The 13560-nt window shown below is 36.8% G+C and overlaps 1 protein-coding gene across 1 annotated transcript in view; it reads right to left on the minus strand.

The window, feature by feature from the left end:
* EFCAB13 (EF-hand calcium binding domain 13) overlaps positions 1–13560 on the minus strand; it is a 132744-nt gene that overhangs the window by 12975 nt on the left and 106209 nt on the right. Inside the window, 4 exon segments of the mRNA XM_045489278.1 lie at positions 3083–3154; positions 7297–7440; positions 10843–10914; positions 12685–12828. Of these exon segments, the coding sequence (XP_045345234.1) occupies positions 3083–3154; positions 7297–7440; positions 10843–10914; positions 12685–12828 (432 nt within the window).

Consider the following 13560-nt stretch of genomic DNA (forward strand, 5'->3'; position numbering starts at 1 on the left):
CAGTGTACAGGTCTTTCACCTCCTTGGTTAAATTTATTCTTAGGTATTTTATTATTTTCAATGCAATTGTAATGGGATAGTTTTCTTAATTTCTTTCTGATAGTTTATTAGCAAATAGAAATGCAACTGGTTTTTCTATTTGATTTCATATTGTGCAACTTTACTGAATTTGTTTATTAGTTCTAACAGTTTTTTTTAATAGGGCCTTTAGGGTTTTCTACATATAATATTGTGTTATCTGCAAATAGTAACAGTTTTACTTCTTTCTTTCCAATTTGGATGACTTTTGTTTCCTTTTCTTGCCTAATTGTTCTCAGTAGGACTTCCAATACTATGAATACAAGTTGAGTAAAAATAGTGAGAAAAATTACGGCATAGGGAATATAGTCAATAACACTGTAATAACATTTTATTGTGACAGATGATAACTACACTTATCATGGTGAGAAGTGAGCAATACATAGAATTATTGAATCACTATGTTGTATGCCTGAAACTAATATAACATTTTATGTAAACTATATTTTAGTAAACAAAACAAAACAAAAAAACTGGCAAGAATAGGCATCCTTGTCTTGTTCCTGATCTTAGAAGAAAAGCTTTCAGTTTTTCCCCATTGAGCATATATGTGGCCTTTCGTATATGGCCTTCATTAAGCTGAGGTATGTTCCTTCTATACACACTTTGTTGAGAGGTTTTTTTTAATCAGAAATGGATGTTATCTATCATAAATTGATGTTAGGCAGTTTCTATCAATTTAAACATATATCCCAGCAATCCCATTTCTAGGTATTCAACTAGGAGAAATGAAAATATATGTCCACAGAAATACCTGTACATAAATATTTATAGAAGCTTCACTCATAATCACCAAAACCCAGGAAACTTCAATAGTTTATCAATTGGTAAATATACAAACATTACATTCATGTAATGGAATAATACTCATCAATAAAAATAAACACACTGCATGCAAAAAGTTGATGAATGTAAAGTATAATATGCTATGTGAAAGAAGCCAGACTCAAATGAGCTTCGTATGTTATGATTCCATTTACATGACATCCTAGAAAAGGCAAAACTTTAGAGTCAAAGAATAGATCAGGGGTCACCAGGAATGAGGGTTAGCGAAATGGATGGACTACAAAAGGACACAAAGAAACTTCTGTGGTGATACAGTCTATATGCTGTTTAGTAATGGTTACATGACATTATTTTTAAGAATTCAAAAAACGATATACCTAAAAAAAGGTGAATTTTACTACATGCAAGTTATACTGCAATAAATATAAATTTGCTCCTCAAAAATATAGTCAAGAGAGTAGGTGAGAATACATAAAAACAGAAAAGATAGGTATAAAATCCACTTTGCTAGGTTGGTCAAAAGTTCTAAAGTTGTCTTCTTTTCATTTTTCAAATTTTTATTTATTTATTTTTTTCAACGTTTATTTATTTTTTGGACAGAGAGAGACAGAGCATGAACGGGGGAGGGGCAGAGAGAGAGGGAGACACAGAATCGGAAACAGGCTCCAGGCTCTGAGCCATCAGCCCAGAGCCCGACGCGGGGCCCGAACTCACAGACTGCGAGATCGTGACCTGGCTGAAGTCGGACGCTCAACCGACTGCGCCACACAGGCGCCCCTCAAATTTTTTTTTAAATTCTAGTTAGTTAACATATAGTGTACTATTGGTTTCAGTAGAATTTAGTGATTCATCACTTACATATGACACCCAGTGTTCAACGTAACAAATGCCCTCCTTAATACCCATCATCCTTTTAGCCCATCCCCCGCCCATCTCCCTCCATCAACCCTCAGTTTTTTCACTATAGTTATGACTCTTTATATGGTTTGCTTCTCTCTTTCCCCCACCTTCCCCTATGTTCATCCGTTTTGTTTCTTAAATTCCACATGTGTGAAATCATATGGTATTTGTCTTTCTCTGCCTGACTTATCTCGCTTAGCATAATCCAGTCTGGTTCCATCCACATTGTTGCAAATGGCAAGATTTCATTCTTTTGATGGCTGAGTAATATTCCATTACATATACATATACATACACCATAACTTCTTTATTCATTATCAGTCCATGGACATTTGGGTTTTTTCCATAATTTGGCAATTGTTGACAATGCTGCTATAAACATCAGGGTGCATGTGGCCCTTCAAATTAGTATTTGTGTACCTTTTGTGTAAATACCTAGTAGTGAAATTGCTGGGTCATAGGGTAGTTCTATTTTTAACTTTTTGAGGAAACTCCATATTGTCTTCCACAGTGGCTGCACCAATTTGCATTCTAAAAATTATTTTCTCATCGTTTATAATATTCTAATAAATTCAGGTCAGATATACCTAGTGAATAATCTCAGAGAACAGTATATAATCTAATATTTTTTCTAGCACTATCAAAGTAAAACTACCCATAACTTTGAGTTTGGGGTAAACTTAGCAGTCTTTGCCATATAATTCAAACACAAGTTATATAAACTAATACTGTATTGTTTTATCTTTAAAAAAATTTAATGTTTGTTTATTTTTGAGAAAGAGAGAGACAGGGAAACCAAGTGCAAGTGGGGGAGGAGCAGTGAGGGAGGGAGATACAGAATCCGAAGCAGGCTCCAGGCTCTGAGCTGTCAGCACAGACCCTGATGGGGGGCTCCAACTCACAGACCACAAGATCATGACCTGAGCCGAAGTCTGACGCTTAAACAACTGAGCCACCAAGGTGCCCCTATATTGTTTTATCTTTATATTGTTTCTTACTTACCTGTACTTTATCTAATCCTGTGTGTTTTTTAAAAGATTTTGTTTGTTTGTTTGTTTACTATTTTAGGGAGAGAGAGAGAGCACAAGCTGGGGAGAAGGATGAAGGGAGAGAGGAAATCTTAAGCAGGCTTCATACTCAGCGCGAATGGATGCAGGTTGAGCCCATGACCCTGGAATCATGACCTGAGCTGAAGTCAAGAGCCAGTTGCTCAACCAACTGAGTGACGCAGATGCCCCAATCCTGTGTTGTTTTAACATGAAAACCACTGCCTGTCCTTCCACACGGAGCCAGTAGATACATATTAAGTGGAACTCACCTGAGGCTTTAGGCATGTTCAATGTATCACAGAACTTAATAAAAAATTCTTGAAAGGTAATCTTGCCATTTTCTGTAATGCAAAGTAAAATGTAGCTGAAGGAATTACTGCTTCTGAATTAATCTGTCAGCAGTTAATAGTCAAGTTATAACAAAGGTGAAAAGCCCCGGGGGTCAGCCTGTACTGTTCCTTCTTCCTTAACTTCTGCATACATATGATTATCAATTTCTATTCAATTATTTCCAAATACTTCTTAAATATATCACTATATTAGTTAATGCCTATGCTATTACAATAGCATTGCTAAAAATCTATCGCATCAGTCTCATTTCTCTCCATTTATTTTAAACAATGCAGCAAGAGAGGTCTTTCTCTTTAAAAACAAATCTGATTACTCCTCAGAATAAAACCCTTCAGTAGCTCCTACTTGTCCAAAAACTACAAAAGCAAAACAAAACAAACACATGGTGGGCAGGCAAAGAGGCTATAGGCCAATATTCCTTACAAATGTGTTAACATCTAAGTGAAATTCTAGAAAATAGGGTTTAGCAGTATAAGCAGAAACTAAAGTTCTAGATACCTTTAGGACATGCATTTTCACTGAGGGTGATAGGCTTTCAGGAAGGAAAACGGGTTCTTGGAGGGGAAAAAATCTTAGCCATTACAATGGTTTGTGGCCACAGTACATAAACAAATATTTATTTTTGGCATTAAATATTCATAGCGTGTGGGATGGTGAAAAAGACAAAAATGTCTAAAAAGTCTCCTTAGGGGAGTGATATTTTTTTTAAAGGTTAAGAAACACTACTTTTGGGGCGCCTGGGTGGCGCAGTCGGTTAAGCGTCCGACTTCAGCCAGGTCACGATCTCGCGGTCTGTGAGTTCGAGCCCCGCGTCGGGCTCTGGGCTGATGGCTCAGAGCCTGGAGCCTGTTTCCAATTCTGTGTCTCCCTCTCTCTCTGCCCCTCCCCCGTTCATGCTCTGTCTCTCTCTGTCCCAAAAATAAATAAACGTTGAAAAAAAAAATTAAAAAAAATAAAATAATAAAAAAAAGAAACACTACTTTTAGGATAATGGTAACCATCTAAATTTACTCTGGAGAAATCTAAGAAAAAGGCTTAGAAATCCATAGGACCAAAGATGGCATCTTGATGTGGAACTCAGTGCATAGGATTCGGCGGTGAAGGAAAAGAAAGAAGCAGTTAAAGATGAAGTCCCTACCAAACAGTATCAAAATGTCAGAAGGCTCACTACCCCCACCTCCCACCCTCTGCCCCAAAGGTGCCATTAAAGTAAACGGACTTCATTTACTTCAGTAGAAACTGAAGACAGAGCTCCAAACTGAATGTGCCACCCAACACCCTCAACTCTTTCAACAAATCAGGATAGAAATGGATAAAGGAAGATTTGAGATGGGAGCCAACAACTCAGAAAATAGATTGTATAGAAAGACCAAGTCAACTCCAAAATAAAGACTCAAGTAAAGTAAAGGTACACAAGGTAGAATGGATATGACGAACTATAGTAAGGGACATAAAGGATAGACATGAAAAGAACCAAAAGGAAAAAAAAAAAAAAAAAAGGAGAGGGAGAGAGAAAAGGAAGAAAAAAAAACAAACCAATGCAAAAAAAAAAAAAAAAAAAAAAAGTAGAAAAGTTTACAGCAGAAGTGACAGAGCCCAGAAATAAACCCCACATATGCTCAACTAATATTTGACAAGGCAGCCAAGAACATTCAATGGAGAAAGGATGGTCTCTTCAACAAATGGGGTTGGGAAACTGAATAACCACTTGGGATACTCCCCCAAATTACCTCAAAATAAATTAAAGATTTAATTGTAAGATCTGATACTGTAAAGAAAACATAAGGAAACAGCTTTCAGACATTGGTCTTGGCAATGATTTTTTGGACATAACACCAAAAGCACAAACAACAAAAGCAGAAATCAACAAGTAGAACTAGATCCAATGGAAGATTTTTCTTTTTTTTAATGTTTATTTATTTGTGAGAGAGAAAGACACAGAGCATGAGAAGGGGAGGGGCAGAGAGAGAGGGAGACACAGAAACTGAAGCAAGCTCCAAGCTGTCAGCACAGAGCCTGACATGGTGCTTGAACTCAAGAATCATGAGATCGAGACCTGAAGTCGAATGCTTAACTGGCTGTAGTCGGACGCTTAACCAACTGAGCCACCCAGGCACCCCAGAACTACATTCAACTTAAAAACTTTTGTACAGCAAAAGAAACAATCGGCAAAATGAAAAGGCAACCTACAGAATGAGAAAAAATATTTGCAAACCATGTATCTGATAAAGGATTATTATCCAAAATATATAACAAAGAATTCACACAGCTCAATAACAAACAAGCAAATGAACTATTTTAAAAAGGGCAGAGTAATAGAATAGGCATTTTCCCAAAGAAGACATCCAAATGACCAATAGGTGCATGAAAAGGTGGTCAACATCACTAACCATCAGGGAAATGCAAATCTTAACCACAATGAGATATTGCTCAAACCTGTTAGAATGGCTATCATCAAGAAGACCGGAGATAAGGATTTGTGATGATGTGGAGAAAGGGAACCCTCATACACTGTTGGTGGCAATGTAAGTTGGTGCAGCCACTATGGACAATAGTATAGAGATTCCCCTCAAAATTAAAAATAGAACTACAATATGAACCATCAATTCCCCTTATAAGTGTATATTCAAAGGAAACGAAAACAGGATCTTGAAGACATACTCCTGTGTCTATTGCAGCATTATTCACAATAGCTAAAATATGGAAACAATCTAAGTGCTCATCAACAGATGAATAAACAGAGGTAGTGTGAAAATATACAACAGAATATTTTTCAGCCATGAGAAAGAGAGAAATCCTGTCATTTGCAACAAGATGGTAGGATCTTGAAGTCCTTATGCTTAGAGGAGATAAGCCAAAGACAAATGTTGTATATATCACTAATATGTGGAATCTAAAAAAGCCGATCTCATAGAAAGAGAGTAGAATGGTGGTTACCAAGGACTTAGGGGGTGGAGTGAACTGGGGAGATACTGTTAAAAAGTACAAATTTGCAGTTAAAATGAATAAATTCTGGAAATCTAATGCTGTGCTGATCTAATACTGTATTACATAATTGAAAGTTGCTAAGAGACTAGATCTTAAATGTTCTCACCACAAAAAAAGAAATTGTGATAATTACGTGATGTGATAGAGGTGTTAGATAACATTACAGTGATAATTATATTGCAATATATAAATGTATCAAATCAACACATTGGACACCCTAAACTTACATAATGTTATTATATGCCCATTATATCTCAATTTTACAAAAAGGAAAAGAAAAACTCTGTGGAGGTGGAGTGGGGGAAAAAAAAGCTCTAAGTCACTAATATTGAGGATGAAAATGAAGGTATCATTACAGATGAAGCAGAAATCAAAAAAGATAAAAAGCAGATGTCAAGGACAACTTTATCCAATACATTTGAAAAGTCAGATAAAATGGACAAATTCCTATAAAGACACAGCCTGCCAAAATTGACAGGAAAATAGAATATTTTCTTGGTAATACCATACAATTTAAGAAATTAAATCAATAATACAGAATTTTTCCATAAATAAAACTCTAGGCCCATGAGGCTTCACCTGTGAGTTCTGCTTAACATTTGAGGAAGAAAAAATCTCTTACAGAGAATAGGAAAGTAAAGAATATTCCCCAACTCTTTTGAAAACATAGCAAAAATGATATTCAACAATACCAGTCATTAAAATAACGAAGTTATTTTGTACACTTATAAACATCTGCTTCCCTGAGCCAATGCCACAGGCAACACCCCCTGAGGTATTCCTGGATATCAGCATAGTTTACCTTCCAAAGGGTTAACACGTGGCGAAGGGCCTCACGGACTCTGTTGTACTCTGTGCATGGCATTCTGATTGAATACTGCCCGTGCCAGTCAGTTCACAAAGTGACCTCATCTCCCAAGTACCACCACCCACAGGGATAAAGTAGGCCCAGACTCACCCATCTGTTCAGTTTCACAGAGCTGAGGCTTGGCACACTATGGTGGCACTGGTGCTCACCAGTCATCTCACTGCAGCCCCCCCCCCACCCCAGGGTGCCCTCCATTGCTGTATACCCCATCCATACATCTCCCATCCCCACTGGTAGATGATGGCCTTTACAACTAGATGCATTCAGACTACTAACCATGTTCAGGTCCATGTCTTAATACTTCATCAAGTAAAACATTAGCTGCATGAAAGTCATTGTTCATCAATAATGCCTCGAGGTCAGAGACATCAATTAGATCATTCTGGAGAATTTGAACAGTAACGAAGAGTAGCTGTGTAACTGAGAAAAAAAAAAAAAGAGCAAAAACATGCTTCAACAGCAGAAATAAGAGTACATTGTTCACTTTCACTTAATGGGCTTGAGTTATATAAAAGATTTTTACATGAAATTACTAGTAGTTTTAAAAACCATTGTGTATTATAACAGCTCGCAGTTACTGAACACTAAGTGCTGGAGACTCTTCTGAGTACTTCTACTTTACCTATTTAAGTCTATTATTACCTATAATAATTCCAAGATAGGCATTATTATCCCCAGTTTTCAGATGAAGGAATTGAGGTTAGTGAGACTTAAAAAAAAATTTTTTAATGTTTATTTATTTTTGAGAGAGAGAGACAGACAGACAGACAGACAGACCCATGAGCAGGGAAGGGTCAGAGAGAGACAAAGATGCAGAATCTGAAGCAGGCTCCGGGTTCTGAGCTGTCAGCACAGACTCCAACGTGGGGCTCAAACTCACTAACCGCGAAATCATGACCTGAGCTGAAGTTGGGCGCTTAACCAACTGAGCCACCCAGGCGCCCCGAGGTTTGTGAGATTAAGTGATTTACTAAAGAATATACTGGTATTAAGTGGCAGGGCCAGGATTCAAATCCAGACATGATATTTCCAAAGCCCATGCTCTTAACTACTGTGCCTTTCAAATAGACATATATAACTGGTCAGCCATTATGCCTACAGCTACATAATACTTCATATGTGGACCCTGAAATAATTGTGAAGCATTACAAAGAAGTTTACATCAAAACTTTATTGCCTTATTTCACTTAAAGTTATGTTACAGAGACAAAATAAGAAGAAGAAGAAGGTGCTGTTTCTGTAAGTCGTGCTGTTTATATTTATCTTATAGCCCTACAAATCTTGACAGCCTTGGTCACTTTCCAATGCCTTAAAACAGTTGTGGTTGTTGATGCTGTTTAATTTAGTCCACATTTTACTAGTTGTTCTCAGCAGGAGGGTTGGTTTCACATAAGCTACTCCATCATAGTCAGAAGTAGAACCAGGTAACTCAAGCTTTATAGGTAAATTTGATGCCCTGTTCTGGTTGAAAATTACTGTTTAGGTTATTACTTTACTACAAAGCTATAGTGATTAAGACCATGTGGCATAAGAATAAATAAAAATCAATGGAATGGAACTGGGAGTCTAGAAATAAATCCATACATTTCTGATCAATTGATTTTTTACAAGGATGGCAAAACCATTTATTTAAGGGGGAAAAGAATGATCTTGTCAACAATGATGCTGGGGTAACTGGCTATCTGCATGCAAAAGAATTAGAGTGGACTCCCATCTCACACCACATACAAACATTAACTCAAAATGAATCAAAGATTGAAATTAAAAGGCTAAAACTATAAAATTCTTAGAAGAAAACATTAGTATAAATCTTAATGATCTTGGATTATGTTTAGACATGATATCAAAAGAAGTGACAAAAGAAAATATAAACTGGATTTCACCCAATTTAAAAACGTTTGTGCTTCAAAGGACACCACTAGGAAAGAGAAAAGACCCATAAAATTGGAGAAAAGATTTGCAAATCATCTATCTGATAAAGCTATAGTATCCAGGATATAAGAACCCTAACAACTTGACAAATAACCCAATTTTAAAATAAGCAAAGGATACATATCTCTAAATGGCCAGTAAACACATGTAAAGATGTTCAAAGTTATTAGCCATCAGGGAAATGCAAAACAAAACCACTTGTGAGATACTTGTGAGACTAGGCTAGAATAAAAAAAAAACAGACAATGTAACAAGTACTGACAAGGATTTAAAGAAATGTACAATGCTGTTGGGAATGTAAAATGGGGCAGCTGCTTCGGAAAACGTTCCAGCAGCTCCTCAAGTTGAATGTAAAGTTACCACGTGACCCAGCAGTTCCATTCCTAGGTAGGTACCTGAGAGAAATGTAAATGTACGTCCACACAAAAACCTGTACTCAAAAAAATGTACACATGTTCATAGCAGCATTATTCTTAGTGGCCAAAAAAGGGAAACAACCCAAATGTCTATGAACTGATAAATGGCCAAAGAAAATGTGGTATAACCACAGAATATTATTCTACCACGAAAAGGAATAAAGTACTCATTTATGTTATAATACAGGTGAACCTTAAAAACAGTATGCTGGGGCGCCTGGGTGGCTCAGTCAGTTGAGCGGCCAACTTCAGCTCAGGTCATGATCTCATGGTTTCGTGGGTTCGAGCCCCACATCGTGCTGACAGCTCAGAGCCTGGAGCCTGCTTCGGATTCTGTGTCTCCCTCTCTCTCTGTCCCTCCCCTGCTCTCTCTCTCTCTCAAAAATAAACATTAAAAATTAAAAAAAAAAAAACAGTATGCCAAATGAAAGAAGCCAGACACAAAAAGCCACATATTATATGATTCTAGTTATATGATGTTCAAAAATCAACACAGATAGAAAGCAGACTAGTGGTTGTCAGTGGCTGGGGACAGTGGGGAAATAAGTGACGTGATGAAAATGTCTCTGAATTAGAGTGTGATGGTTGCACAACTTTGTGAATATACCAAAAACCACTGAATTGAACACCTTAAAAGGATGAGATTTTATGGTATGTGATTTATATCTCAGTAAAAATGTACATTTGATAAATAATGCCATTGATTATAAAGGTGTTCTAATTTTAGAGATATTCAAACGTGAAGAAAAAAAGACATTTGTTTCCCCAACGCATTTAGAAATACATTGTTGGCAGGGGTGTCTGCATTTGTGGAGAGTTCTTCGGTAGGTGTTCTCTGTAGACATGGGGGTTTAGGGAAAGATGCTGGTGTTGAAATGGTTTCCCTAATTTCAAGGAGCACGAGAGGAACTTTGGGGACAAAGACCAAGCAATTGTCTTTATGCAGCAGGGGCAAAATGATGTGGTTAGGCCACAGAAATGACATGGTAGTAAGAATGATACAGGGATTAATGGCCCAAGCATTTAAAGAAACTAGATAGATGAAGCTAAGATTTCTATAAGTGAAATCAATGGCCAGTCCATTTGGGTAAACCTGAAAACTCCAAAGGCCTGACTTGAGACAGCACAGAGGGTAGTGGTCCCTCACCCAATTTCCACACCTGATTTAATTCATAGATCCAGAACTCCTTGAGTGAAGAAAAATTTATCTCCTCTTGAGGAAGGACTTTATATTAACAGCAAAGGTATTTACTGTGTATCTTCTTCAACCCTGTTTTATTTCTTTTCCCTCCTTTATAACTTTGCCCCATTTTCACTTGTTTTTTTTTTTATATCGCATAAGCTGCTTGAAATCCTTTTTGAAACTATAGACACTACAAATTAAACACTTGAAATCCATTTAGTGATTTTTTTTAATGTGATTTCATTATCTTTATTTTACAGTCACTTCTTTAAACTGGAAGTATTCACTTACCTATGGACTCTTTGAAAGGTGGACTTCCTTTAATTCTTTCAAAGAAATCTTTTAAATTCACCTCATTATCATCTGGAAATATCAAAATCAAGCATATTGTCATTAAAACCCTGATACTCAGTCAGTACACAAAATAAAGGCTCTGATTAACAATACCTAAAATCTCATTCTACCTTATTTTCTCTCTCAAATGGCTGAAACTATTTCAATGTAATTTTTCATACTTTCAGGAACCACACCCATTGATCAGTTAATGATATTAATAGTTCACCTTTTTTGACTTCTTACTCAAAAGTAAGAACTTAAAATAACTTTGAGTTCCTTATGTATACTAAGTATCCTTTTATGATGCTTCACATTTATTAACTAAAATATGCACAAGAATTCTATAACATGCTTGATATGCCTATCCTTAAAAGATGAAAGCAAAGAGAAATTAAATAACTTGTCTAGGTCACAAGAGCCAGAAAGTGCTCGAGGCTGTATTTGAACTAAGGCAGTCTAAGGCCAGAGGTGACAATGTTAACTGTTGGGACACACACACACACGCACACACAGGAAATAAAATGCAGTAATGTAACCACAGCAGAAAATATAGGGCTATACCTACAATGAATAGACTTTAACTTATAACAAAATGGCAAGCTGGGTAGCACAGGAATGATTACAAATTCCTAAAGATGCTGTATGAAATACTTTATTCTATAAATGCATTATACAAGTTGTATGAAAAGGAAATAATAAAACGTTAAGTGGGCACAGAGATCCAGAGGGGGAAAACCAAGTGAATACTAAGCCTACAGCTATTTGGGGATACATATTAGATCCAAAAGCAGCAAGGTGCTTGATTTAAATGTTCATGCATATTCATAAAAGAAAACTTGGGTCTTGCTACACGGAGAGTTTGAATTTAGATACCAAATGAAACTGGGATGCTTAAAGAATTTCAATCCAGTGAAAGGGAGATTAAAATATTATATTCACTGGCCCATGTAAACACCAAGGTGACCTAAATCTTCCCAATTTTGAGAGGCAGTGGGTAAAAAAGATCACCTGTGAAAAATCTCCTGCATCTCATGTGGGCTTAGGGTCTAAATTTATACCACTCTCATGATATGAAAAACCCCAGGTCAAAACATAAAAATTGATTGAGGTCAATAATAATCTATGGCAAAAGCAATAACCAAACAATGCTGGGGAGGTACTCTTAAACCCTAAGACATGCTCATGGGATTCCCATAGAAAAAACAAGATGGTTAAGATAAACCCCAAATAAAAAGCCACCTAAAACTGGTAAAACTCACCAGCTTCGAGAAGTATTCCCACGCGATTTGACACTTAAGAATGGATGTAAATAGGAAAGGAGATCAAGTACACAATACATGAAGTCAAAGATGGAAAACAAAGATAAATATGTGACCGCTTGGAAACAATGATCGAGACTAAATAATTATTCTTCTGAGATGTAATGAAACTTTGGGTATTTCCTTTGGTTAAAAAAGCAGAATGGGACAAGCAAAAGAAAAGGTGAAAGTGGGTCTCCTCTGAAGAAAGACTGCAGATCAAAATGAAGCTGCTGATGTCATGTCTTCATTACATAATGGTATTTTCCCACCCATGCTTACAAGAAATGAATGCTAACTATCTAAATAAGCATATGTAGAGTATGAACAGATATATATGGTCACTAAATAAATTAGCAGACTATTTTGGCTTTAATTTATATCAACCTAAGCCTCATCGTGACTGCCTTTAGCATTTTACCTCCATATAAAACACTCTAAAACGGGTTCCTATAAACAGGGAAAAATGAGCAGAATCTCAAGCCAAAAAAATGCTCACCACTGATGTCACAATATTTAAGGGCTTCACTGACGTCCTCCTCAGCTAAATTAACATTCAAACTTTTCAGGGCATGCTCCAAGTTACGTATGCCAATCTTGCCATTATCAACACTTGTCAAGATATAAGCAGCTTCTTTAAATGCTACAAAGATAAATAAATGTATATAAGATACTATTATTTTAAAAAATGCAAAATAGTTTGTCCAGAGTCCACTATAGGTGAACTCTCAATTTAAGTATATATATTTAACTAAAATCTCTGCAGGAAAAAAGCAAAGTATTTTCTACTTTTTTTTTTTTTTTTTCAACGTTTATTTATTTTTGGGACAGAGAGAGACAGAGCATGAACGGGGGAGGGGCAGAGAGAGAGGGAGACACAGAATCGGAAACAGGCTCCAGGCTCTATGCCATCAGCCCAGAGCCCGACGCGGGGCTCGAACTCATGGACCGCGAGATCGTGACCTGGCTGAAGTCGGACGCTTAACCGACTGCGCCACCCAGGCGCCCCAGTATTTTCTACTTGTAACTGACAACCTATTTATTTCAAGCAGCATTTAAAAAAATTAAGGGCGCCTAGGTGGCTCAGTCACTTAGTCATCCAACTTCAGCTCAGGTCATGATCTCATGGTTCCTGGGTTTAAGCCCCACATTGGGCTCTGGGCTGAAAACTCAGAGCCTAGAGCCTGCTTCAGATTCTGTGTCTCTCTCTCTGCCCCTCTTCCACTTGTTCTCTCTCTCTCTCTCTCTCTCTCTTAAAACTAAACATTTAAGAAAAGAAAAAATTAAACCAAAAAATTATATGCAGAATATGATGGGTTATCTGAATCCATTCATCCATTAAATACTGAATAAGCTGTGACCCTTTCTTAAATAA

This window comes from Leopardus geoffroyi, chromosome E1 (assembly GCF_018350155.1).
Source record: "Leopardus geoffroyi isolate Oge1 chromosome E1, O.geoffroyi_Oge1_pat1.0, whole genome shotgun sequence".
Lineage (NCBI taxonomy): Eukaryota > Metazoa > Chordata > Mammalia > Carnivora > Felidae > Leopardus > Leopardus geoffroyi.